Genomic DNA, 27,803 nt, shown 5'->3' with positions numbered 1-27,803 from the left:
GCCGGCACGTTCCAGACGCTGGGGTGGAGCCGGGAGGAGGGGGGACTCAAGGTCCTGCCCCCCACGGCCCCAGCTCCCTTCCTGGTGGGGGTGGGGTGGAGTGTGGGCGTCGAGCAAGAGAGAAAGTATAATGTCGGGGAGCTGAGTGCACGGAGAAGAATGGAGCGGACAGAGGCGGTCACTGACGACACGTTTGAGCAGCCTGGAGGCGGGGGGTGGGGGGAGGTCGGCGGTCTCTAGGGAGGGGCGGTCCGGAGGCCGCTCCGGGCCCTCGTGCGGGGGCGGGCGCGGGCGCGGGCGCGGGCGGGGCCAGGTGGGGAGCGGGAGCCGGGACAGGGCGGGAGGGGCGGGAGGGGCGGGCGGGCGGCGCTTCAGCAGGTGGGGGCTAGGTGTGCAGCTGGGAGAGGGCCCCGCAGGACCGCGACGGCACGCCGCCACGTCGCCACGTCGCCAAGGATTCCTGCTCCTTGGGAACCGGCTCAGAAGCTGAGCTCTCAGCGCAGAAGTGTCGGTGCCCGTGGTCGTCACTTGCCAGCATAAATGCCCAATTTGGGGTAAAAGAAAATTGAATTGCATTTCCCCATTTGTCACTAGAGAGGCAGCTTTACCCAGGATGTTCCCGGGATGTGCGTTTGCACTCCGGGGCAAAGGACCCCGGGTCGGGGGATGGGGGCGCCAGGGGAGGAGCTCGGGGGTGACACTGCAGGGAGATGAGTGCACAGGACGTCTGGGGCGTGTAAACGTGCCGAGGGGGCTGGGCAAGGAGGCTGGTGTGGATTAGTGCTGAGTTCATGGCGACCCAAGCGAGTAAAACCCGTTAGGACGGTTGTTATATTGAGGGGAACAAAGTTTTGCAGGAAGGGATTTGGCTGAGCTTTGAAGAGCGTTTACATAGATAGTCTTAACGTGGAGACGGCGTGGCTCTAACTAAATTTATGACATGACTGCACTGGGAGGCGGGACGTAGGGGCCGGGGACGTAGGGGCCTGTGTTCTGTACAGACAGGGCGGTGACAGCCGGAATGTCAGCCACAAGAGTCGGGGCAGCAGGGGTGGGGCAGGAGCTGTTGTCCCACAGGCTGACAAGTCTTGAAACTGTGTGCACCTCACTCATTAAAACGACACAAGTTAGAGGAAGCAGGCAGTGCCCTTGGAATAACTGTTAAGGCAAATAATTTGCTGGAATCCATAGCGGCTCTCAGAGTCATCTCATCAGTCCCCAAATCTTGGCACGTCGCCCATCGTGGGGGGTGGGGGGTGCTGACGTCCTCCCAGGCAGCTCTGGCAGCCCTGGGTGAAATGGGCGGGTGGCCAGGTGGTGGGGCTCTTGCTCGGCCCAGTCCTGCCCCTAAGACTCCCTGGTGCACCCCAGGCCCCGCACCAGAGTAAACAGCTCGACTGGTCTCCAGCTGCCCTGTCCCTGACCCCTGGGAAAGGCTCTTCTGAACGTCCCGGTCCCCAGAGGTGCTCGTACACCTTACTGTATAATTACATATTTATGTGAGAAAGGAGAGACCCAAGGTGCTCAGAGAGACAGCGCGGAGCTGCAGAGCTGGATGGGTCCTGCCCCCTCCAGGCACCTGCGGCCCCCCTCCTCCGTTCTCCCCTTTCCTTTGGGTGGCGCGGCCCCCTGAGCAAGAGGTAGTCGGGTGGGGAAGGCATATCCCTAGGGCTGCGTGCAGACATCGCGGTAGCAAGGCCTCTGGCTAGGTGCTTTACCATCCGCAAAGCCCCTTGCCCACCTGCAGGTGCTACTCAGGGCGCTGTGGCTGGCGGGGCTCTTCGCCGAGCCCTCAGCGCCCAGGCCGGCTGTTTATGGGCGTCTGGGCTGCCGTCCAGGCGGGGCCCGAGGGATTCGGCATTGGTTGGGCGCTGGTATGTGAGTACTGGAAGCAGAGCCCAGCAGGCCTGGGGGCTCACAGTCATGGCTTTGGGGGTACAGCAGCCAGGAGATGCTGCACCCTCAGATGGAAGTGGAGAGGCTGCCTGGGGGTGAGCGCAGAGGCCTGCAGCCCTTCCCGGATCCGGGCCGAGCCCCTGGATGCCACTGAGGGTAGAGGCCAGGCCTGGGGTCCTCCCTCCACCCTGATTCTGTGAGCGGCCCCTCCTCCGACCCCTGCCTCTCACTGCTCCTAGATGGTGGTGCTCATGGACCCCGGCGAGGACCCTGAGGACACACTGCACACACACCGGTCCCGGGAGAAGACCTTCATCTTCGACATTGTGTTCGACCAGCACACCTCCCAGGTGCCCGGCCCTACCCACCACCCCACGGCCCCGCTGGGCCAGGCCCGCCAAGGGTGTCCTCATGTGGGAGGACTTGGCGGCCAGGTGACCTCATCCGTGACGTCTCATGGGGTCTCCCTGATGCACGAGGAAGTTGGTGCTCTGGGTCACTGCAGGGACAAGTAGCAGGCCCCTTCCATGGGTGCCGGGGGCCACCAGGTGCCCGGGCTTTACACGCATTCTCGTTTATTCCTCCGTGTGTCCATGTGTCCACCCACCCATCCATCCAACAAAGCCGTGTCCTGTCCGCCACGGGGCTAGAACACACTGCCTGCCCACAGGGGCTCACACCCCAGCCAGGGAAACAGGCCCGGCTCTCTGAGCAGACAGGATTCTTCTATTGCCGAGATCTTAATGGCGTCGGAAGTAGAAGGACCAGGTCACCGTCAGTTATCGAGCAGCTATTGCATGCCAAGTGCTGTGCTTAAGTGCTTGACACGCCTTGTCTTCCAAGCGTCACAGCAACTCTGTAAAACACACGGTGATATTATCCCCACTTTACAGGTGAGGTGCTGGCTTAAGGAGGTCAGCAACTGGCCTGAGGTCACACAGCTAGAGAGCTGCAGAACCAGGACAAGGTCCCAGACAGTGTAAGTCCAAGGCTGGAGGAAAACAGCACCAGCTTTGGAGTCTGTCCAACCAGGGCTCAGATGCTTCTGACTCGTGTCACCAGCCAGGGCTGTTGGGACAGTTAAGTGAGATGAAGAGCAGACCCAGAGGGGGTTCAGGGAAGGCAGAGGAAGGGGGACCGTCCTTTCTATCCAGTCCAGCCAAACGCCCACGCCCTCAGACACCAGCCCTGGAGGTGCCCTTCCTTGAATACCCCTGTGGACAGGGAGCTCACTACCCACACACTCCTACCGCTACGAACTGCTGCCCTAAATGAAATTCCGCCAGCCTGAAACTTTCACTCCCTGGTCCTAGTTTTGTCCCATAAGAGGAGTCACAATGCCCTTCCCGGATTTCCCAACCCTGTCACTACTTTCCAGTCCTTTGCATTCTTTTTGATTTCTCTCAATTCATGCAGAAGCCCTGGAAAGGACTCATACCTGTTTGGTACCAAACCTGTCAGGCCTCATGGTGGGAGTTACCACTTACATTCTCTTGCGATCCTCCCTCACTGTGGTCTCACCGTGGGGCTCGGCATGGTCCAGGCGGCTGCAGGACTGGGGTGGGGCTTGCGCCGTGGCTGGGCTGGCTGCCACTGTGGAGGTCCCTGTCCGTGTCCAGGGGGAGCAGGGCGTTTGCAGGCACCACACACCTGTCCTCTCCAGACAGCCAGGTGCCCGACTCTGGTCAGAGTGTGCATTTGCCTGTCTTCCTTCCGTCTGTCCGCAGCAAGATGTGTACCTTGCCACCCCCCAGCACTTAGTGGAAGGCGTCATTTCTGGATACAACGTGACGGTGTTTGCCCACGGCCCCTCAGGTGCTGCCAAAGGCCGGTGTCCCCCGGAGGGAATGAGGTTGGTGGCAGCGGAGCTCTTCCTAACAGCACAAAGCACCTCGTATGTGCTGGCCTTGCGCTGGTCCCTCTGCATCCGTTGGCTCCTTTGGTTCTTTCAACAGCCCTGAAAGGCAGGTAGAACGATCCACCTGTCACAGATGAGAAAACTGAGCCTCAGAGAGGTAAAGGGACTTCCCCAAGGTTACACAGCTGGTAGGAGTGAGTGTGGAGCTCAACCCAAGCCTACACTTTTCTGCCCATGAGAACCACAGATTTCTCCTCTGCAGTTACAAGTTGGGGTCGGCAAACACTTGGGAAGCTAAGCTACCTCTCCGCCTGAAAACTAGAATCACAGAGGGTCAGAGCTGGACGGGCCTTAATCCCCTCCCTATGCAGGTGGGGAAACTGAGGCCCTGAGAAGCCTGGTCCGAAGTCACAGCTTGTTTATGGCATTCATTCATTCATTCTTTCATTCAACAAACGTTAGGGAGCACCTGCTATGTGCTATGCTCTAGCAAAGGAAGAGGGCCATCTGGTCCTTCGTACGGGGCAAACGGGTAAGGAGGAGGCAAGGATCCCATGAAGAGGGACCGCTTAGAAAGTTTAACACATACGTTAATTCTCCTATTATGAGAACAGCACAAACACCTTAAAGCGAATTTGGAGAGAAGTACAGACATCTCTTGGGCCTCCCTCCTCTGATACTGTCTGCATCTTCGCTTTGTATCCTCCCGCTTTCCCTGCCCAGGTTTTCTTCCCCAGAGTAGCCATCAGGCTGTTCAGACAGGGTTTTTTTTGTTCTTGTTTCCAAAATGGAAACTGAGCATGTCAGAGCAGCCAGGGCAGTTTGCACAGTACAGGCGGCAGGTGTGACCAGGCTCCGGGGGGGCCCGAGCCCAGATCAGGAGCCCTGCCTTGGTGGGCATCCCATGCCTCCCGCAGGTGCCAGCAAGACCCACACGATGCTGCGCATGGACGCAGGGCCCGGCATCTACCTGCAGATGCTCACTGACCTCTTCCAGGCCATCGAGGAGACCCGTGAGAGCACGGACTGCAGCGTGTCCACGTCTTACCTCGAGGTGAGCCGCCCACCCCCTCGGCTGCCCTGTCTGCAAAACGGGCCTGATCATGAGTGCAAAACCCCACGTGTTACCCCAAGGGCCCCCCAGCCTGTGGGAAACCTCAGGGCATCCCAGACTTCTCTGGAGATGCAAAGCCCCAGTGATAGGTAAGCCCCTGTGCTTCTTTTGCATCAGACCTACTGCTTCCAGCGTTTCTGTCTCATCCCAGATTTATAACGAAGTGATCTGGGACCTCCTGAACCCGTCCTCAGGGTTTCTGGACCTGCGGGAAGATTCTAGGGGCAGCATCCAGATCGCAGGCATCACGGAGGTCTCCACCTCAAACACCCAGGAGGTGAGGGTCACAGGGGCCCACGGAGGGACATGTGGCTCCTCCACGTCAGCCACGCTCACCAGCGCTCACAGAGCAGAGCCAGACACACAGCTCCAAAGCTGCTTTTGAGCTAAGGGAACAGCAAACTTCTGCACCACGTCCCCGCTCTCCTCACCTGTGCTCAGGGCAGACATCACCAATGGATCACGCACTCTTCCCTCTGCATCCAGATGCAGGTGGGGATTCTTTTTTTGCAGCACTCCAGGCAGTCGCAGTCAGAGTCGGCTTCAGGTCTGAAATCTGTTTGCCATCTTGATCCTAAGTATGGCTCCCATAACGAGGGCGAGCTGTAAACATTTCTACAGCCCTCTGTCTTTCTCTCTCCCTCCAGTCTCTCTCTGTGCAGCCCTTGGGGTGGGCCTCCCGTCTGCTCAGAACATTTCAAAGGTTCCTGATTGCCTCTGAACAGCATGGACTTCTCGGCCCCCAGGCCCTGGATGACCGTGTGCTCTAGCCATGCTGGCATAGGCATGAGGCCACTTGCCCTTAGCACCGTCCCTTATGGGTTCCAGGTGCAGGAGGGGAGACTTCTTGCCTATTCTTTAATAACAACAACCATATGAGTCTCTCTCCACAATGCTCTGTGGTTCTAGCAGGCCTGGCACACAGTAGGTGCCCAGCAGAGGCTCACTGGCTTGATTTCCACAGCTGCCTGCACACAAGTGGGTTTCAGGCCACTCGCCAGCTCCAGCAAATCTGTACAACTGCCTGGAGTTCCATATGGAAAAGGGCTCAGTGGGGAAGAGGTGGGTAATCCATTGCTGATGTCTGCCATGGGTAGAGGAGGCAGAAGTGGTGATACAAGTGTCAGCAATCTGCCATTCCTGCTGGATTAGTTGACTCGATTAATTAATCTCTTCATGCCACAAACCAGAAATTGCTTCCACTGGATGCAGTTCTGCCATCAGCATCCCAGCCGGGCAAGAGCTGCCCGAAGGAGCTCGGGAGAGCACATCTCCTTCTCTTGTTCTGCAGGGAGCGTGTGGCTACTTAGGGGCCCTTGACCGTCTGCCCGCTTCTGCCTCTGTCTTCAGACCACGCAGCTCCTCACCAAAGGCAACTGGCAGCACACACAGGAGTCCACCGCCACCAGCAAGATGTCGTCCTGCTCCCACGCCGTGCTGCAGGTCACCGTGCACCAGCGCAGCCACGGCACAGACATGGCAGAGGAAGTGCACATTGGGAGGCTCTCCATGGTGGACCTGGCGGGCTCGGAGCTGGCGCCTCAGGTTCCTGTCCTCTTCATCTCCATTACTCGCCTTGTGTCCATCTGCCCTTTAGTCTGGGAGCAGGACCCTGTCCGTCCTTGTTGAACACTGTCTCCAGCACCTAGGACAGCACCCGGTCTAAGGGAGGTGCCTGCTACACGTTTGCTGAGTGAATGAATTCTCAGCAGGTATTGGGGGTCACTCCCGCGGAGCCAGTATTTATGGAGGGCTTCCTGTGTGGCAGGCTCTCCCGGGCACCAGAGACGTGAAGATGAGCAACCCTCAGACCCTCGCCCACGGGGAGCTCAGAGCCTCTGGGGGCGGGCGGGAGACAGATGTGTAGCTGGTAATTACAGCACGGGGAGGCCTGTGCCTGGAGCCTCGGGGTCACACAGAGGCTGTGGAGCCCAGAGGAGGGTTGGGCCTCAGGGCTGAGCCTGAAAGGTCATCAGGAGTTTGGTGGGTGGAGGCAGCAGCGTGTGCGGGGTGGCTGTCGGGATGCCCTCCGAGGACCTGCCTGCTGCGCCCGCGCCCCTGGCTCGCCGTTCTTCTTGGCATCTGTTGCTGGGAGTGAGGGTTGTACTCACCGTTGCCCCAGGGGCCGGAGCAGTCTTTGAGGACAGGACCCAGCCCAGCGCCAGGAACAGAGAAGGTGCCTGATGGAGGCCAGGTCAGAACGACGGTAATATTATCAACAAGGGACATTCTCACGTCCCCCTAATGCACCAGGCACTTAGCGTTCATCACCCACTGAATCCCCCGACGCCCGTAGGGTAGGCGGCCTCATGCCTGGTTTACAAATGCACGGCTGAGACTCGGGGTGGTGTGACTTCGCCTGCACAAAGGTATCAGGTGGATCCCGCCTTTGGACCTGGAGGGATCTGGCCCAAATCCGTGCCTTTCACTGATGATATTTGTCCTCCAGTTTGCAGGCTATGCTCTGAGTCCTTGGGTTTGTCAGTCATTGCATTGCTTCATTCAGTCATTCATTCGTTCACCTGCCCTGCACCTGGCCCTGCCCTCGGTGCCTGGGCCGCTGAAAGGAGCAGAGCCTGGCCAGCTGGCCCAGAGGCCGACAGGTTCAATGTATTGTATTAATGTGGTATGAAATTTGAGGTACAGTAAGGCCAGCAGATCAGAAGATGACTGCCATTGAAGAAATAGTTTGCTACTCACAGTTCCCAAGAGGAGGGGGCAGGAGAAGCCAGGCCGGGCCACACGGGGAAGCACCAGGGTTGGTCTGGAGGCAGAGGGAGCAAGGGGAAAACATGGGCCAGAGCCTCTCTCGTGACTTCCATGGGAAGGCAGGCTGAGCACTGGCCAGTTTGAATAATTCCAGCAGGCTCTGGGGCACAGAGGATGTCTTTGGTTGTCTGGTACCTGCCCTGGGTGATGAGGGCAAGTAGACAGTGGCCCAGAGTGTGGGAGCCCCAAGGAGGAGGGGGTGGGGTGAGGGCTCTGGGTTGGCTGGTTTGCTTTTGAAAGGTGTGCTCACGGGTGAGTTGTTTGTTATCAGAAGGAACTGGCAACCCTGGGAGGGGCAGCAGGGCCCCAAGATGACAAAACATTAGGATACAGAAAATAAAAGACATGGTTCATACACAGACAGATGTGGGTACAGACAGTTTCATGTAGACCAAGCCGAGTGTGATGGAGCCCTGGGAGTCTGCCCGTGCCAGCTGGACTTGGCCATGTGCTCAGGGGACAAGGTGGAGACCAGCCTCCTCAGATCTTAGCTCTTGGAGAGGCCATTGGACAGGGGTTCAGGCCCTAGGTTCTTGTTCTCCCTCTGTTCCAAATAGCTGTGTGCCTTTGGTCAGGCCCCTGTCCCTCTCTGGGCCTTGGTTTTTAAGCTGTATACTCAGGTGGCTTAGTGGGCTGTCTTCAGATCTGGTTGGCTATCACAGTCTGTCATTTCTTCATAGAGAATCACTCACAAAAGAGTTTGTTCCACGGCACAAGGTCTCTGAGAAAAACCCCTAATTTTGTGGCACAGACACGTGACATGTGAGCAGCTGCCATGGCCTGGGTCATGCTGGCAGCTCCCACTCAGTGAAAGTAGCAGCTAATGTTTACTGCTCTCTTCTGTGGGCCCATCTCTGAGCTGGCCTCTTACACACGTTGCCCGTCAAATCCTCACCATGACCAGAGCAACTGCCTCTTTTGACAAATAAGGAGACTGAGACAGGCTGGGAGACTTGTCTGAGATGTCATTTAAGCCGTTCTCAAGCCGTGCTCCAAACTGGCTCTAAAACCCATGTCCCTTAAAGATAAAACGTTATTTTCCTTTCTGATTTCAAATGTAACCAAATCAGTGCAGAAAATATGGAAAATATGGATAAGCCAAAGGAAGAAAATTAAAGTCCCCACAATGGCTGCACTGAGAGGCAATCATTCCCGGTGGCAGTTTGGCGTGTGTCCTCCTAAGGCCCCTTCAGGCATCTTTATACATTTGTTCAGTGCTCAGACATCCAGCCACACTGTGGGCCAGACGCCTGCCGGTGTCCAGGCTCTGAGGACAGACGGCCAACCAAGGTGACAGCTCCATCATGGAGCTTACGTTCTGTGGGGAGCAGTTAGGAAAATAACAAACGCATAAAAGAGCAAGATAATTGCCGAGAGAGCTAAGCAATTTGAAGGAAACATACAGGGTGGCGTGGTCCCCCCGTGGAGTGAGGGGGGTGGGCACTCCCGCAGGAGGACCACTAGGCTGAGACTGGGAGGGCGAGAAAGCTTCGGCGTGGGGGGGCTTTCTCGCGAAAACACACGCGTTTGTATTTTTATCATAAAAAGGGGACTGTTCTGCCCAGGCATCCCTCTGAGCCCTTTTTAATCTCATTTCACGGAGAGCATCTTTTCAACATTGGTAAACACTCTACCTTACCCCCTTGCCTGGCTGTGTGGTATTCCACCGCAGAATCTGATGTCGTTTCTCTCTCCAGTCCCTGGGCTGTGAGCGTGTAGTCGGTGCGTCCACCCTGAGCCTTCCAGGGTGGGGTGGGGTTGTCGCATCCTCTGGACCTCAGTCCCCTCCCCCCGGGGCCTGGGGTGGGGAGATGGCAGGGTCGGGGTGGGGGAGGACCACCTCCCCGCCAGCTGGCTTCTTCTCACTCAGACCCAGAACGGAGGCAAGAGGATGAAGGAGGGCGCCCCCATCAACCACTCCCTGCTGGCGCTGGGCAACTGCATCAACGCACTCAGCGAGAAGGGCGGCAGTCAGGCGCAATATGTGAACTTCTGGGACAGCAAACTCACGCGCGCCTGCTGAAGGTATGAGCCCCAGGCCAGAGACAGGCGTGGCTGCAGCATCTGACTGCATCTTTCAGGATTTACCTGGGCCTAAGGGCCCTTCCAGGAACCCCTGAAAGCAGGAAAATCTCTGCTTTATCTGGAGAAATCATCTCTAGTCACTGCTCGAATCCCCCCTCCATCCCTCTGAGTGTGGTCCAGCCCATGCTTGTACACTCCTAGGGACAGGGAGCTCACTACCTCACCAAGGCTGTCTGTCTCATCACAGACGGTCTGAGAAAATTCCTCTTCATACTGAGCTGAATGCTGTCATCTCTATTCTACAGCAAGGCAGGGTGCAGGTAAACAGATAGGAAAGCAACAAATAAATGGCTCTGTAAGTTTGGCCTCTTGGTCTAATCTACCTGCATCAGAGTGGAAGTCAGACGGGGCGGGCCTTCAGCAGGTCCATCTCATCCTGAGCGTCACCTCCCTGAGCATTGACCCCTTGGTCCAGCCTCAGCTGCCCTTCTCAGGGTTTGGAGCAGGAACCCCAGATGGGCTGGTCCAGAGGAGCCCGGGACGGGTAGGGGAGGGATGGCCCCCCCGAGCAGGTGGGAACCCCGGTTCCCACCACCCCCAGCTGGCGCCTTCCACTGAGCAGGATGCCCTGGGAGGGAACAGCCGGATGGTGATGATTGCCCACATCAGCCCAGCCAGCACGCACTTCGAGGAGTTGCGGACCACCCTGCTGTACGCGTACCGAGCCAGGAACATCAAGAGGAGGGTGAGCCGCTCCCTCCCACCTTCCCTCACCCGCTCCCTCTGTTTTACTCTCCCGCCTGCTCACTGAGTTCTACAGTTCTCCCTCCAGAGGCTCTAGGGGAGGGTCCCTTCCAGCTCCCATGGCTCCTGGCGCTTGGCTTGCGGCCACATCCCTCCAGTCTCTGCTCCGCCTTTACGGGGCCTTCTCCTCCTCTCTTTGCTTCTCTCCTTCTCCTCTTTTATGAGGGCAGTTGGCATTGATTTTAGGGCCCTCCCTAATCCGGGATGATCTCATCTCAAATCCTTAATTACATCTGCAAAGACTCTTTTTTCCAAATAAGGCCACATTCACAGGGTTCAGGGAAGGGACTTATCTTTGTGCCTGGCATCGCTGTAAGCTCTCAGTGTGATCTGATTTACTTAATTCTCAACAACCCGCTCCCTAGGAGGTAGGTCCTATTATGATCCCATCTTACGGAGTGGGCAGCTGAAACACAGAGAGATAAAGCAACTTCTCTAACCTACCACAGCTGGGGCAGAGCTGGTGTTGGGGCCCAGGGAGCCTGGCTCCGGAGTCCATGCCTCACACTGCTGTGCTGTTCTGTCTACACTGCTGTACTCAGTGTAAAGGATTCATCTCTTAAGGCTGTGTGACAGTCAATGAGATAATGCACATTAGCGACTTAGCACAGGAGTGAGTAGTGGCCAACATATGATAGGTGTTATTTTACTATCATTATTACCATTTGTCGACAGACAAGGGATGAGCCCTTCCCAATGTCCAGCTCTGAGCGAGGCGCCACCATAAAACCATCACCAGCATCAGCATCAGCATAGCTTCTGCTCCCACACGAACCCTGAGCTTAGCAGAGGAGAAGGCAGCTATGAGACAAGAACCCACACAGATGAGTGTTCCATTTCCAGCTCTGACAAGTGCTCTAAACGAAAGCCACAGGACGCCGCAAGGAAGAATCACAGAGAAGGCCGAGTTTAGAGGAGTCTTCCACCAAGGGGGACTGGCTCCGGCAAGGGAGCTGAGCCCCAAGCGCTAAAGAGAGCGTGTCTGTGCAGACTGAGGGCCAGTGTGCACATCTGGTGGAACTTCAAGCGCGTGTGCCCTGCGGCCAGCAATGTCACCTTCCACGTCTACCAAAGAGAAACTCAGACCCACGTGCTCCGGGAAGTTGCGTCACAGGAAAGCCCCAAAGTGCCCGTTGAAGAGGAGGGGACAGGTGCCTGCTGTGTCCCTGTTCCGGCCCGCTCTGCAGCTGTTACAGAGAATGGGGTAGACCCATCTGTGCAGACGGACAACCTCTAAGACACACCGTTGGACCAGAAAAGCAAGTTAAAGAACAGCAGCTACAGTCTGATATAATTTACGTAAACCCCCCAAAGCTGAACCCACACCCCCAAAACTCCCCATGTGTATCTCTCTAGATACATGTATATGTATAAAACTGCACAGAGAAAGATTCGGAAGGGCACACACCAAAATGGTAGCAGTGGTTCCCCACGGGGAGGGTTTTCAAAAACCTCTCCATGGATTGTTTGAATTTTGGGTTTTTTGTGGCAAAATATACATAACATAAAATTCACCCCTTGAACCATTCTGAACGGCCCGGTTAGGTGGCATTAAGCACATTCACATTGTTGTGAGACCATCTCCACCGTCCGTCTCCAGAACCTTCATCTTCCCAAACTGAGACTCTGCCCAGATTGAACACCGACTCCCTCCCCTCCCCCACTCCTGGCCCCTACCCCCTACTTTCTGTCTCTGTGACCCTGACTCTCCCAGGGACCACACACGTGGATCATACGGTGTTTGTCCTTCTGCATCTGGCTTATTTCATTTTTCATCATGTCCACCTATGTTGCAGCAGGTGTCAGAATCTCCTTCCCTTTTAAGACAGAATAGTACGGATTTAAATTTTCCTGACAAAACGTGCTTGCGTCTTTCTGGCATAAATCCATTGGGTGACAGGTGTCCTTCGCGGGGCAGCCAGCTGGCCCTGACCTTGGCCATGTCCCGCCACCAGGTCAAGCGCAACCTGCTGAACGTATCCTACCGCATCGCGCAGTACGCGGACGTCATCTCCGACCTGGGCAGTCAGATCAAGCACCCCAAGGCCGAGGTGGAGAAGCAGGAGAAGGAGAAGAGAAGCATCCCGGCGGCCGGGATGCTCAAGGTAGGGCCGTACATGCACCCAGTGCCTCCTGCTGCTGGGCCGTCCGGGACACCAGAGGCCCACTGCGTCCTCCTGCCCTTCCTGGAGCGGTGTCTGCGCTGAGCACCCCACATGGGGTGACCGCCGAGCCCAGCCTGGCCTTTTTTTAAAAAATATATTTTTTATTTATTTATTTTTTGGCTGCATTGGGTCTTAGTTGCCGCATGCGGGATCTTTCATTGTAGCACACGGGCTTCTCTCTAGTTGTAGAGTGCAGGCTCAGTAGATGTGGCGCGCGGGTTTAGTTGCCCCGTGGGATGTGGGATCCTAGTTCCCCGCCAGGGATCGAACCTGCGTCCCCTGCATTGGAAGGTGGATTCTTAACCACTGGCCACCAGGGAAGTCCCCCGCGGCCTCAGGGAGCAGGCGTCTCTCTGCTCTCTTCTAATCTCTTCCTTCTTATCTTTCTTCAGCTTTTCTTCTTGCTGACTATTTTTTTTTTCCTCCCAAATCAGTTTTTTTTTTTTTTAATCTTTTCATTTTGGAATAATTTTAAATTTACAAAAAATTTGCAAAGATACTACAGAGTTCCCAGCTTCCCCTAATGTTAGCGTCTAGGGCCTTCCAAAAAAGTGCATTGAGGCAAAACTCACACAACATAAAATTCACCATCTTAAAGCAAACACTTCGTTCAGCACATCCACCGTGTTGGGCAGCCGCTGTTTCTGTCTCGTTCTGAAACGTTTCCACCCCAAAGTGAAACCCGTACCCACTAGGCAGCTTCTCTCCATCCCTCCCTTCTCCCCAAATCGGCTTGATCTAGGCCTCCTTTTGGGGTAGAGCACACCATAGTTTTACCCTAAAATTAATCAGTAAGTTTAAAAGGTGCCCATAAAAAATACCTGTAACGAAGTCAAGTAAACGTATGTACACACACACACACACACACACACACACACACACGTTCTTTTGGCTTATTAAGATAAGTTTTGGCATAGTAAATAAAGGATTTTTGAAAATCAATAAGAAAGAACCAACAGCCCAATTAAAAAATGAGGGTGAGGAAATGAATAGGCAATTCAGAGAGTTTCTAGTGGCCATAAATATAGGAAAAAGATTCTCAATTGCATTAGGAAACAGAGATACAAATTGAAACAATTTTCACTTATTGGACTGGCTAAAATTAAAATGTCAAGTAGTATTAAATGGATAATATAAAATAAAGTGTGGAAGGCAGCCTTAACCACTATTATTGGGAGTCTAAATTAACACTTCTCTTTGGAGGCTGTTTTAGCTGCATCTTTTCAAACTTTAAGTGTATGTGTTCTGTGCCCAGCAACTTCCCCCAAATCTACCAGGAGACGCATGCACTCACATGCCCATTAAAGGGGATGGGACGGGGCTTCCCTGGTGGCGCAGTGGTTGAGAATCTGCCTGCCAATGCAGGGGACACGGGTTCGAGCCCTGGTCTGGGAAGATCCCACATGCCGCGGAGCGACTGGGCCCGTGAGCCACAACTACTGAGCCTGCGCGTATGGAGCCTGTGCTCCGCAACAAGAGAGGCCACGATAGTGAGAGGCCCGTGCACCGCGATGAAGAGTGGCCCCCACTTGCCGCAGCTAGAGAAAGCCCTCGCACAGAAACGAAGACCCAACACAGCCATAATTAAATAAATAAATAAAATTTTAAAAAAAAAGGGGGGGGATGAGACAAGCTAACTGGTGGGTCCCTCCTATGGATCACCCTGCAGGTGCTACAGAGAATGGGGCAGACCCATCTGTGCAGACGGACAGCCTCCAAGGCCATTGCTAGATGAGAAAAGCAAGTTAAAGAATAACAGCCATAGCCTGATATAATTTACCCTCCAGAAAACCCGTATATCTCATTAGATACAGATATATGTACAAAACTGCACAGAAAAAGATCTGGAAGGGCACATATCAGAATGATAGCAGTGGTTTTCTGTGGGTGGGGGACTGGGGTTGTGGGGAGGGCAATCAGGTAGATGATCAAGTCTTGATGTATTATTCGAATTTTTATCACAAAAACGTGTTCCTGTATTAGATGTGTAAATACATCATATTTAAAACGTTTCCTGATTGTTATAGTAATATGTGTTTATCATTCAAAACTTGGAGTATGCTGCAAAGTGTAAGAAGAAAATAGAACTCACTCATAATCCCACAACTTGGAGATACCACTGCTAGATTTAGCTATTTCCTTCCAGTCTCTTAAATAAATCCGTACACACATGCAAAACAAAACTGGGAGTTGGGGGGACTTCCCTGGTGGCACAGTGGTTAAGAATCCACCCGCCAATGCAGGGGACACGGGTTCGAGCCCTGATCCAGGAGGATCCCACATGCTGCGGAGCAACTAAGCCCATGCGTCACAACTACTGAGCCTGCACTCCAGAGCCCACGAGCCACAACTACTGAGCCCACGCACCACAAGTACTGAAGCCCATGCGCCTAGAGCCCGTGCTCCACAACAAGAGAAGCCACCGCATTGAGAAGCCCGTGCACCGCAATGAAGAGTAGCCCCCGCTCTCCACAACTAGAGAAAGCCTGCACGCAGCAACGAAGACCCAACAAAGCCAAAAATAAATTTAAAAAAAAAATTTGGGAGTTGGGATCAGGCAATGTCACACATTTAATGAGTACCTACTATGTAACAGGTGCATATCAGTGTTGGGGATGCAGGGAGGGAACGAGCCATACACAGACCTGGTTCAGAGTCGTCCAGCAGAGGAACTGCACATGCAAAGGCCCTGGGGTGGGAGTGGGTTTGATGAGTTCAGGGGGCAGAGGGCCGCCCACATGGCTGGCACCTGAGGAGAGGTGCGTGGTGGGAGCTGAGGCTGGAAGACGTCGAACAGGGTCCTGGGTTTATCCTGACTGTAACGGGAAGCCAAGGAGACCTTGAGCAGGATAGCAATGTGCCAGGAGCTCCCCTTGAGCTGTATATTCGAGAAGTGGAAGTGAGACTACTCACGGGGCAGGTGGAGATTCTCCACGGTTGGGGTTTTGTCTGGAGACCATGACAGGAGTGGAGGAGGAGGCCAGGAGTGACCACAGTGGTCAACTGTGAACACCACGTCGAGGAGGGAAGTAGAAATTGCTCACACTTTTGTTATGAGGATTTTCCAGTACTCACAGAAGGAGAAAGAACAGTAAAGCGAGCCCTCGTTACCCACTCTCCCGGCCTTTTTTCTTCCCACGCACTTCCCTCAGCCTATTATCTTGAAGCAAATTTCAGTCATCATATCATTTCATTCATAAATATTTCAGCCTATAATCCCTAAAAAATAAAGGCTCTTTACAAACACATAACTACAGTATCATTTCCACACCTTAAAAAATATTAACAGTAATGTGTTTGTATCACCAGAGAGCCAATAGGTGTTCAACTTTCCAACAATCTCAGCGGCGTCCTAAATCTCTTTTGTTTTTGAACTAGGATCCCGAGAAAGTCCACATCTTGAATTTGGTTGATAAATCTTAATCTTTTAAGTCTCTTTTATTCTATGTGCTTTCCTGCTCCACTTCCTTGGGTTTTTCTTTTGATTGTTGTTGAAGAAACTGGGTCGTTTGTCCCGCGGAGTTTCTTACAGTCTGGTTTTGCCAATAGCATATTCCTCTGTGCTTCCTATATGTTGTTGTCTAAAGGCTTGAAAGAGGAAGTTTAGAGAACTTTTCTAAAAAACAGAATTGAGAGCACATTGTTTTTGCAATGGGGGCGATAGCTCAAACACAGCGAAGTGGATGGACCGGAGAGTTCTGGGGCTGGCGGGGCTGGCAGAGCCTGGGGGCTGCAGCTGTGCCTACAGGTGGGAGATTCGGGTCAGTGGAGGGTGAGATCTCCGGAGGAGAGGAGGCCAAGGAATGCAGGCCCTTGGGTGGCGACTGGATAGTCTCTGAGGACTTTGTTGTCATCAGGAGTGATGAGCAAGAAGCAGTGAGGAGAAAGTCAGAGAGATGGATGAGAAAATTTTCCGTGGAGAAGGGAGTGTGGCCACGGCATTGAGCAGGCACTGGTGATGGGGTGATAACACGCCCTTCAAAGGAGTTGGAGAAAAACACTCGGAGGGAGTACATGTCCGGAAAGAGCAGGAGGACGCCTACCTCAGCCCCAGCCCCAGTGGTCAGAGGGGGACAGGAGAAAAAACAGCCTCCCTGGGAGGGCTGCTTGGAGATAGACACGCCATCATTTTTTTCTGGCTTTATTGAGATATAATTGACACATAACAGTGTGTGAGTTTAAGGTGTACACGATGATGCCTTGTTACCATATATTTCGCATTTATTGCCACGGTAAGGTCAGTAACACTTCCTTCTCTTCACACAATTACTATTTTTTTGTTGAGGCTGTGAGAACATTTAAGATCTATTCTCAGAAACTTCCAAGTAAACAATATTGTTAATTAGTAGTCACCATGCTGGAATTAGATCCCCATAACTTAGTCATCTGATAACTGGAACTTTGTACCCTTTGACCAGTGTCTCCCCATCTTCCCCACCACCACCTCTGGCAATCACCCACCTGTTCTCTGTTTCTATGAGTTCGGCTTTTTTTTTTTTTTTAATGTATATTTTAAAAATTTATTTAATTAGTTTATTTTTGGCTGCATTGGGTCTTCGTTGCTGTGCACAGGCTTTCTCTAGTTGCAGCGAGCAGGGGCTACTCTTCATTGCAGTGCGCGGGCTTCTTGTTGCAGTGGCTTCTCGTTGCGGAGCATGGGCTCTAGGCACATGGGTTTCAGTAGTTGTGGCACGTGGGCTCAGTAGTTGTGGCACATGGGCTCAGTAGTTGTGGCACATGGGCTCAGTAGTTGTGGCTCACAGGCTCTAGAGCGCAGGCTCAGTAGCTGTGGCTCACGGGCTTAGTTGCTCCACGGCATGTGGGATCTTCCCAGGCCAGGGCTCGAACCTGTGTCCCCTGCATTGGCAGGCGGATTCTCAACCACTGCACCACGAGGGAAGTCCCCATACTGTTTTGATTACTATAGCTTCATAAGATAGTTTGAAATCAGGATCTGTGTTGCCGTGTGCTTTGTTCTTTTTTTCTCAGGATTGCTTTTTCTACTTGGGGTCTTTTGGGTTTTTTTTTTTCTACTTCTATGAAAAATGCCATTGGAATTTTGATAGGCATTGCACTGAATCTACAGGTGGCTTTGATTAGTATGGATGTTTTAACTATATTAATTCTTGTGATCCATAAACAAAGGATATCTTCCAATTTATTTGTGTCTTCTTCAATTTCTCTCATTGGGGTCTTACAGTTTTCAGTGTATAGCTCTTTCACCTCCCTGGTTAAATTTATTCTTAAGAGTTTTATTATTTTTGATGCAGTTGTATATGGTATTGTTTTCTTTATTTCTTTTTCAGATAGTTTATTGTTAGTGTATTGAAAGGCAACTTATTTTTGTATGTTGATTTTGTAACCTGCAACTTTACTGAATTCATTGATCAGTTCTAATGGTTTTTTCGTGGTGTCTCTAGGGTTTTCTATATAAAGTCATGTCATCTGCAAACAGACAATTTTACTTCTTCCTGTCTGATTTGGGTGACTTTTTTTTTTCTTTTCTGATTGCTCTGGTTAGGACTTCTAGTACTATATTAAATGTGAGTGGTGAGAGTGGGCACCCTTGTCTTGTTCCTGATCTCAGAGGAAAAGCTTTCAACCTTTCACCATTCGGTATGTTATGTTAGCTGTGGGCTTGTCATAGATGGCCTTTATTATGTTGAGGTGCATTCCTATACCTACTTTGTTGACAGTTTTTATCATGAAAGATGTTGGATTTTGTCAAATACTTTTCCTGTATTATTGAGATGATCATATGATTTTTGTCTTTCATAATATTAATATGGTGTACCACAATTACTGATTTGCATATGTGGAACCATCCTTGCATCCCAGAGATAAATTCCACTTGATCATGGTGTATGAGCTTTCAATGTGCCATGGATTTTGGGTTGCTAGTATTTTAATGAGAATATTTTCATCTATGTTCAACAGGGATACTGACCTGTAGTTTTCTTTTCTTGTAGTGTCCTTGTCTGGCTTTGGTATCAGAGTAATGCTGGCCTCATGAAACGAGTTTGGGAGTGTTCCCTTCTCTTCAATTTTTTGGAAGAGTCTGAGGATTGGTGTTAATTCTTCTTTGAACGTTTGGTGGAATTCACCCCTGTGCTTTTCTTTGTTGGGAGGGCTTCGATTACTGATTTAATCACCTTACTCATTATTGGTCTGCTTAGATTTTCTGTTTCTTCATGATAAAGGCTTGGTAGGTTGTATGTTTCTAGTAATTTATCCACTTCTTCTAGATTAACTGATTTGTTGGCATATAATTGATCATACTAATCTTATGAGCCTTTGTATTTCTGTGGTACCAGTTGTAATGTCTCCTCTGTCATTTATAATTTTATTTATTTGCATCTTCTCTCTTTTTTTTTTTTTCTTGGCAAGTCTAGCTAAAGGTTTGTCAATTTTGTTTATCTTTTCAAAACACCAGCCCTTAATTTTGTTGATCTTAATTGTGTTGATCTTTCCTGTTGTTTTCATGGATTTCTGCTCTCATCTTTGTTATCACCTTCCTTCTGCTAACTATGGGTTTAGTGTGTTCTTCTTTTTCTAGTTCCTTGAGGTCACTGCTATCATTTTGAAGTATTCCTTCTTGGATCTTTTTCTGTGCAGTGCTGTAGACATAAATGTATCCAGAGAGGTATGTGGTGTGTGTGTATGTGTATGGGGGAGTGGCTTTGGGTTTTTGTATAAATGACTTCAGACTTTAGCTGTTATTCTTTAACTTGTTTTTCTCAGCCATCGATGTGTCTTGGAGGCCGTCCATCTGCAGAGACGGGGCTCCCTCATCTCTGTAACAGCTGCAGAGTGTTCCATAGGATGTCCATACTGGAGTCTGCTTATCCTGTCCCCTCTGACGGGCACCTTGGGGCTTCCCAGTCACATGGCCTCCTTGCGCACATGGGCGCCTGTTTCTCTTTGGTAGATCTGGGGCTCGGGTTTCTGCTGGAGCAAGAGGGTGAAGGAAAATTTCAAAGAAGAGTGGTTGTTGGTGATGACACACTGAGTCCCATGGGCCAGCAGAGGGCTTCAGGGGCTGGTGGGGGTGGAAGATGGCGTTGTTGTAGAGCATATATAAAGTTAGGTGATGACCAGGAAGCTTGGGCTTCTTTGGGGTCAGGGATCAACAGGGATGCATGCCATAATGGCTCTCATCCTGCTGGCCTATTAGTTATTGGGACTGGCCTTGGTGGTCTGAGGAGGTGGGCAGCGTCATGGAGGGGATGAGGGTCTCATGGTGAGCCCTGAGGGCATGAGGGGCTTCCCTTGGGTCCTGCTATGGCGAGCCTAGGGCAGCAGTGGGCAGCTTGTGTCCATGGCTATGCCAGGATCATTCCTTTATGAGCATTTCCTAGGATATCATGTGTTCCCCAAAAGCTTTGTTTTAATGACTGCAATGATTTGGTCATCTGGATGCATCATAATTTATTTAACCAATCCCAGATGGCTTGATGTTTAGGGAAAAGGAATCCCTTGACCACTGCCCTCAAAGTCAGGGGAACCAGCTGCATGTGACCAGAGTGGAGATACCTACTGGGACAAGCAGGGAAAACCATCGATTAAGCACTGTATAGCTGTTAGGTAGGAACTGATCATGGGAAACAAAAAGACAAACTAGTTTAGTTCCGTGGCACTTATATTCCAGCAGGAAAGGCAGGTGTTGAACATTTACCACGAAATGTTACCAAATTATCGATATGCAGAAGACTGCCAAGGAGAAGGTAGGATGTTTTCAGAGCAAGTGTCAGATGGACCCAGATTGAGAGTCTAGGAAGGTTCCCCTGAGGAAGTGAGGTCAGAGCTGAGACAGCTAGCCCAGCCCCATTCTTCCTTGGATTCCTGAGACTCAAATCCATGCAACCCAACCGCAGAACAGGCAGAAAGTCTAAATCCCTCTTAATTAACCATGCAAGTATCCACCCATCCACCCATCCATCCACCCATCATCCACCCATTCATCCATCCATTCACCTGCCCATCCAGCCATCCACCCACCCATCCATCCATCCTCCATCCATTATCCACCCATCCATACACTGTATATAAAGCCTGTCTTTGGACCCGATCCTGTGCAGCCCGGCAAGCATGGATTCAACCCTGGCCTAGGTGGCACTGCTCCCGGTGCAGCTGGCTCTCTTCCTGCCCCCTGCCGCCATCCCTCCGCCCGACACAGAGGAGGACAGCCACCTGCAGATGAAGGAGATCTGGGCGCAGCTCATCGGGGGCTTCAAGTAGCGGCTGGAGGTGCGACGCAGCCTGGTGGAGCTGGAGAACGCCAACATCGACCTGCACGTCGACGTGCCCACTACCTGCCGACCATGGCAGGGTGAGCGCGCCCACTCTCCCAGGGATGGGCCGGGGAGGCCAGCGGGCCCTGGGGGTCCTGGGGCGGGGAGCTCCTCTTTCTGCTACCGTCCAGCCTCCCTCTACTGCCGGTGGGTCCCCAAGGGGACTTCAGCCAAGGGCACCCTCGCTGCCCTGCTCTCCTGGCCTGTGGCTAATCTGGGCCAGTGGGAGAGGCTCCCAGGCCCCTTCGACCTCCTTCTACAGGTGGAGTCCAGGGCCAGCCCTGGCAGGTTAGGGTCAACCCCATTTTACAGCGAGGATGTTGAGGTCAGAGGGGATGTGGGTTTGCCCGAGGTTGTGCGTCCACTCGGCCAGGGTCTTTCTACCATTCCACACGCACTCGCGGTTCATACCTACTGTGAGTGACGGACTGCCTGGAGAGGGACTGGCCGTGCACTTTGTCATCCAGACCAGGAACACCAGAGGGTGGGGAGGCGCTATTAACAATCGTGCTGGGATTACAGTGGGCAACCTAGGACACGTGTCCTCTCTGCTTACAGGCCCCAGCGCTGTGACTTGAGTCCATTTCTTCGCCAGTCCTCCCCCATTTCTCCTCCTCCTCCTTCCTTCCTGTTTATTTTCTTAATCACACAAACAGCAGGGCACCTGCACTAGAGGAATTCTAATAAAGGAAGCGCTCCCTCCATCCCATCCGCTGCTTCCAGCCCTCGCTCCCTCTGGGTCCTCCTTCCTTGCAGTTTCCACATGACCCTCGTTATAGTTTAGGTTCGGTCGGGCGCCCTGCGTGAACCTTTGGATGTGTTGCCCTGAGCTGGGTCCTCCCACTCTGTCCTCATGCAGCCCCGGGTGTGCTGCTGTCTCCAAGGTTTACAGCTGAGGGAACCGAGGAGCGTTTACGCGGCAGGCGGCCCACGTCACCCAGACGGTCCTGGGTGGGTCTGGGATTGGAGGCAGGGCGGGCACTTTGTCACTCGGCCATCCTGCCACAAATGTTTACCAATTCTTTACTTCCTTCCAGTTTTGCTCATGACCTCTTGTTCTTCATAAGCATAGAAGGCATCAGATAGCAGACCCAATTCTGCCCCGTTTTCACGCCCACGCCTGCCAGTAGACCAGCTGGGACCAATAGGGACTCTGAGACAGGAGATGCCAGGGCTCCCCAGGCTCCCCGGGCGTGGCCTGCGCTCTGACCCCTGACCCCTCTGTTGAGGCTGCAGCTGGGAGCGGGAGAAGACCCGCCACCTCGCGCACAGGGACAGGCCCCCTGAGAGGGACAAGGAGCCGGCGGAGGCCGACGGGGATGGGGACTCGGGCGGGTCCGCGGAGCCGCACGAAGTGGCCCTGGCCAGAGGGGAGGTCCACGTGCTTCTGGTCGAGCAGCGGAAAACCGAGGCCCTCAAGGTGCAGGAGGGACCAGGCGCGCCATGGTCACAGCAGCGCTGCTGAGAGCTGCTAACGCTTTCTGACGGCAGCCGGCGCGCCAGGGCCTCCTACAGTAGTCCCCCGGAGGAGGGCCGATCACGACCATTCTACAGATGTGAAAACTGAGGCTCAGAGACGAGAGAAATTGTCCCCAGTCCCCAGAGAGCAGGACCCGACCTGAGCCTGACTCCAAAGTCCATGCCCCTTTGAGTTAGACTTATGGCTACACTGGGGGGGGGGGTACAGGGGGCTGTGGAAATGGGGCACGAGTGGTGGCGTGGGGTCTACCAAGACCCCCTGCCTGCCTGCCTGTCTGTGGGCGCCTGCAGTGGCCGCCGTGTGGGGAGCACTTTAGCCCCGCACGGCTCCCCATCGGCGTCCCCTCAGTCTCCCTGAGTCTGGTCTCAGGCGCATGGCACAGGAACAAGGAGCACGGTCAGAGGAAGCCCAGACTCTAGGCTCCTCTCTGGAGAAAGAGCTCTTCTCACATTCCTGTCTTCTGAGAAGAGCTGGCTATTTATATGAGCTATTTATATAATAGCTGGTTATCTAATAGTCTCACTTCAGAAAAATGACAGAACTGGCGCTTGATGGAGACTTTGGGGAAAATGCCAGTGAAGCTGGCTACTATTTCAGCCCATTAGTTAAATGTTAGCAGGTGTATTTTCAGGCAAGTGGAGAAAACATCTGATGATGTCATGTTGCTAAAACAGGCAGTGTTTATTTCACTTAAAGGCTATTTGCCAAACCAAGAACCTCTTAATATTATTGCATCTGCCTGCAGCAATTTGGAGATTACATGATCTCACTGCAAAAGTCTTCCAACATTTAAAAGTAAGAAAAACGCCTTTTTCTTAAAGAGATAATGTGCGTCGGCAGAGAGCATGGCCTTCGAGAGCCAAGTATAGATATTGAGCTGTAGCATGTAAATGTGAGTCTATTAATGAATTAATTAGTTGATCAATCAGTCAATAACAAATCAATGTTTTAAGTGTCCAGCTCAGTGCCAGGCCCTGAGGACATAAAGATGAACAAGATACTCTCTAAGACTTAAGCTGTCAATCTATTGGGAAGAGACACAAACAACTATGTACAACCCAGTATGATAGCAGGATAATAGACATAGCAACAGGGTGCTGGGGAGCTGGCGGAGGGGGCTGTTGATTCAGCCGGGGGGTCTGGGAGGACCTCAGGGAGGAGAGGAGGATCTTGCTAGGGGAGCTGAGCCAGCTCCGCCCAAAGTGGTCCCCTCTCGGTCCCAGAGGATGAAGACGCAAAAGGCTGGAGCACGTCCTCTTGGGCTGCACTGGGGGCTGTTATCCGACCTGCTTCCAGGGACCGTGATTTGGGGGAAGGGATGTCAGTAGCTGCAGCCCCAGGCGTTACTATCTGGGGGCCTAGATGGAGTTACATGGTGTGGTGGCGATTTTAGGTGTCAGCTTGGCCAGCCCATTGTACCCAGTGATTCCATGAAATGCTAATCTAGGTGCCGCTGTGAAGGTATTTGGTAGGTGAGGTGAACATCTACAATCAGTTGACTGTAAGTAAAGATTATCCGGGATAGTGTGGCTGGGCCTCATCCAATCAGTTGAAAGACCTTACCAGCAAAAACTCAGGTTTCCCAGAGGAGAGAAAATTCTGCCTCAAGACTGTGGCATCAGCTCCTGCCTGATTTTCCAGCCTGCTGGCCTGCCTGACGAATTTTAGACTCACCAGCCGCGATTCTTTAAAATAAATCTGTGTGTGAGTGTATGTATATGTGTGTGTATATATATATGTATATATACATATACATGCAAACATATACATAAATGTGTATATATGTATTTATATACACATAAACATATATAAACACATATGTACATAAACATGGATAAATAGATATATGTATGTGTTTCTCTCTCCTATTGGTTCTGTTTCTCCAGAGCCCTGATTGACCCACAGAGTAAGGTAAAGGGTCCCAGGCAGACCTCACAGGCCCCCCAGCCGGTTTTCTGCAGGAGGGAAGCAGTTCCCAGTGGCTGCAGTGGACAAGCTGGGCCTCCTGTCTCCCTGCTCCTTCTCATGTCCTACTTTGGCTCAGGAGAACCAGGGCCTCCTTTGCAGACAGGAGACCTGCAATATGGTGGCTGTAGAAGGCACCCCTTCAGAGAGTACTCTGTGAGGGCCAGGAACAGCTCATGAAGTCTTCATGGTGTGAAAACGGGCAGCCTTGGCGTCCCATAGCAGACACAGTGGCGAGGGGCGAGCCCTGGGTCTGTGTTCTTGAATAGAAAAGGCAAGGTACAGTGAGGCCAACAGATCAGGAGATGACTGCCTTGGAAAGATCGATTGTTACTCACAGTTCCCAAGGGGAGGGAGCATGTGATGCCAGGCAGGGCCACACGGGGAAGCACCAGGTGTCAGAGGGAGGGGCAGTGTGATGTCTGTGGAAGGAGTGGACAAGGCAGGTGGGCAGGCTGAGGGCTGGCTGGTCTGGATCATTCCAGCGGGCTCAGGGGCACAGGGCCCGTCCCTGGTTGTCTGGTACCTGCCCTGGGTGATGAGGGCAGGGGGACAGGGGCCCAGAAGGGGGGAGCCCCATGGAGGAGGGAGTGGGGGTGGGCTCTGGGCTGGCTGGTTTGCACTGGAAGGTGTGCCTGAGGGAGAGTGGCTCACTCGCTGTAGGACTTGGCCATCCTGGGAAGGGCAGTCCCTCCAGGGTCAGCAGGGTCCCCAGATGTGACAGTATCAGAACAGAAAGTAAAGGACACGGTTAATGCAGGGTGGCGGCCGCACATCCTCAGAGTCAATCCCGAGTGTGTTCATGAGCACAATTCGCAAAGCTGAGCCCGTATGAACGAGCAGACGTGGGAGCAGAGACCCACATCTGCCCTGAGCCCTTGGTCTCTCCGCCAGGCTGGGCTGGAGCAGCGTCTGGCCAACGCCAAGAAGAAGGCCTCGCCGATGGAGCAGCTGCTGCCCACGCAGGTCATCAGCAAGGACAGCGGGAGGCGCTGCGACTGCTGTGCAGGGCCCGCGAGCTGGAGGTGGAGGACACGGCGCTGCAGGCCAACAGCCTGTGCAGGAAGAACCTGCTGTGCCAGAAGGACTTCGTGATCCAGCGCTGCCAGCAGCACCGGCGGCTCTGCGAGCAGATCATCCAGGACCAGCGGCAGCTGATTCAGGGTGAGGCCAGCCGCCCAGCCCACCCCAAGGCTCTGATCTCTATTAGTGTTACTTTCTGGAAAGAGGAGGCAGTGCACATGGTCCAAAAAAAAAGTCACATCCCACACGGCAGGCCAGGAGACACCAGTGTCCCCGCCCACTGCTCCCGGTCACCTGCATGTCCCCCAGGCAGGGTCTGTGCAGGGCATGTGTGTGTAAACAGATTTCTTACACCAACAGGAGTGTACCATGCACGCCATGCTGTGCTTTTCCTCACTTACTCGTCCATCCTAGAAATTGTGTTATGAGTGAAATCTGCCTCATCTGCAGAAATGTGCATGATTTATTTAACCATCTCTGTTGACAAATATTGCGATTTTTTGCAGCCTTATGTTGCTACGACCCTCCCCTCCTCCACCCCCTCTTCAGTGTTCAGACCCCATGTGTAATGGACAACCCTGCTCCAGGTCAGCACCTGTGCAGGTGGCAACCCCCCTACCTGTCCTATTGCCTCTTAGCTCTGCCCCATCATCACCATCACCATCATCACCATCATCACCATCATCATCATCACCATCATCACCATCATCATCATCACCACTATCACCACCGTCACCATCATCACCATCATCATTACCATCATCACCATCATCAACATCACCACCAGCACCATCATCACCAGCAACATCACCACCATCCCATCATCACCATCATCATCATCACCACCATCACCATCACCATCACCAGGATCATCATCATGATGATGTTTTTATAGTCAACACTGATTTAGGCTGAATCACGAGTCTCCCTTTAGGGAGGCATCTCACAGTTCCTCTTATAATGGGGAAAAGGCACTTAAAAAAACCCCAATGACACGGCTTCCCTGGTGGCGCAGTGGTTGAGAATCTGCCTGCTAATGCAGGGGACACGGGTTCGAGCCCTGGTCTGGGAGGATCCCACATGCCGCGGAGCAGCTAGGCCCGTGAGCCACACTTACTGAGCCTGCGCGTCTGGAGCCTGTGCTCCGCAACAAGAGAGACCACGATAGTGAGAGGCCCACGCACCGCGATGAAGAGTGGCCCCCGCTTGCCGCAACTAGAGAAAGCCCTTGCACAGAAATGAAGACCCAACACAGCCAAAAATAAATTAATTAATTAATTAAAAAAAAAAAAACAAAAAACCAATGACAACATTAAAGAATGTTCTGGAAAAGAAATCAGGTTTACTTATAACCTAACCCCTTACCAGTCCCTGCCTGTGAGCAGTCAAATTTTGTCAGAGCCATAATTATGCTGTCTTTTAATTTCTTACTTTTTCTTGAGGTAAAATTTACATAACATAAAATTCACCATTTTAACCATTATAAAGTGTGCGACTCAGTGGCATTTAGTACGTCTACAATGTTGTGCAGCCCTCACCTCTAGTTCCAAAGCATTTCCACTAGTCCCTAGAGAACCCAGTCCCGTCAGCCATCACTCCATCCCCTCGCCCCCCAGCCCTGGGCAACCATTCACCTACTTTCTGTTTCTGTGGATTCACCTCTTTAGGACATTTCCTATAAATGGAATCCTAGAATATGTGGCCTTCTCTGGCTTCTTTGGCTTAGCATAATGTTTTTGAGGTTCATTCACATTTTAGCAGGTGTTAGTGCTTCTTTCCTTTTAGTAGCTGAATAATATTCCATTGATATATCACATTTTGTTTCTCTGTCATCAGTGGATGGACACTTGGGTTGTTTCCACCCTCTGGCTATTGTGAACAGTGCTGCTGTGACCACTCATGTACAAGTTTGTACATGTTTGAACACCTGTTTTCAGTTCTTTTGGGTATACACCTAGGAGTGGTTCTTTAACTTTTTTTTTTGGCCTCACCCCGCGGCTTGCAGATTCCCCAGCCAGGGATTGAATTCGGGCGAAAGCACCGAATCCTAACCACTAGACCACCAGGGAACTCCCATTCTTTAACTTTTAAATTAAATTTTATTTATCCTTTAGAATTGTTAATAATATTTTTTTATGATTAGAAGGCAATACATGAACATAACAGAAAACTTTAACAACAGAAACATAAAGAAGACAATCTACAGGAACTCCATTTTCTAGAAAAACCTTTTATCAGGTTGGAGCATTTGCCTTTGAGCTTCCAAAAAAGATACTGTCTTTTTAACAAGTGGCAGATGTTTCGCCCCATCTCTGCTTCCCGGACTCCCGCAGACGGCGGCCTCGCGTGGTGCCGGAAGCCCTGGAGCAGCGGTACGGCCTACACTCCCGGGAGCTGGGTGCAGACACGCTGA

General features: G+C 52.3%; 1 protein-coding gene across 1 annotated transcript; it reads left to right on the top strand.

The window, feature by feature from the left end:
* Positions 1–389: 389 nt before the first annotated feature.
* LOC133104265 (kinesin-like protein KIF19) lies at positions 390–27,803 on the top strand. The gene is given in 14 exon segments (XM_061209895.1): positions 390–554; positions 2,136–2,246; positions 3,624–3,711; positions 4,672–4,808; positions 5,020–5,145; positions 6,219–6,413; positions 9,508–9,651; positions 10,264–10,407; positions 12,422–12,571; positions 20,741–20,868; positions 22,159–22,342; positions 25,262–25,343; positions 25,346–25,531; positions 27,724–27,803. Coding segments are annotated over 13 exon segments (1,755 nt in total). The 5' UTR covers positions 390–554.

This window comes from Eubalaena glacialis, chromosome 13 (assembly GCF_028564815.1).
Source record: "Eubalaena glacialis isolate mEubGla1 chromosome 13, mEubGla1.1.hap2.+ XY, whole genome shotgun sequence".
NCBI classification, from domain to species: Eukaryota; Metazoa; Chordata; class Mammalia; order Artiodactyla; family Balaenidae; genus Eubalaena; species Eubalaena glacialis.
Note: the sequence above shows the minus strand (reverse complement) of the source record. Positions and strands in the feature narration are given on the sequence as shown.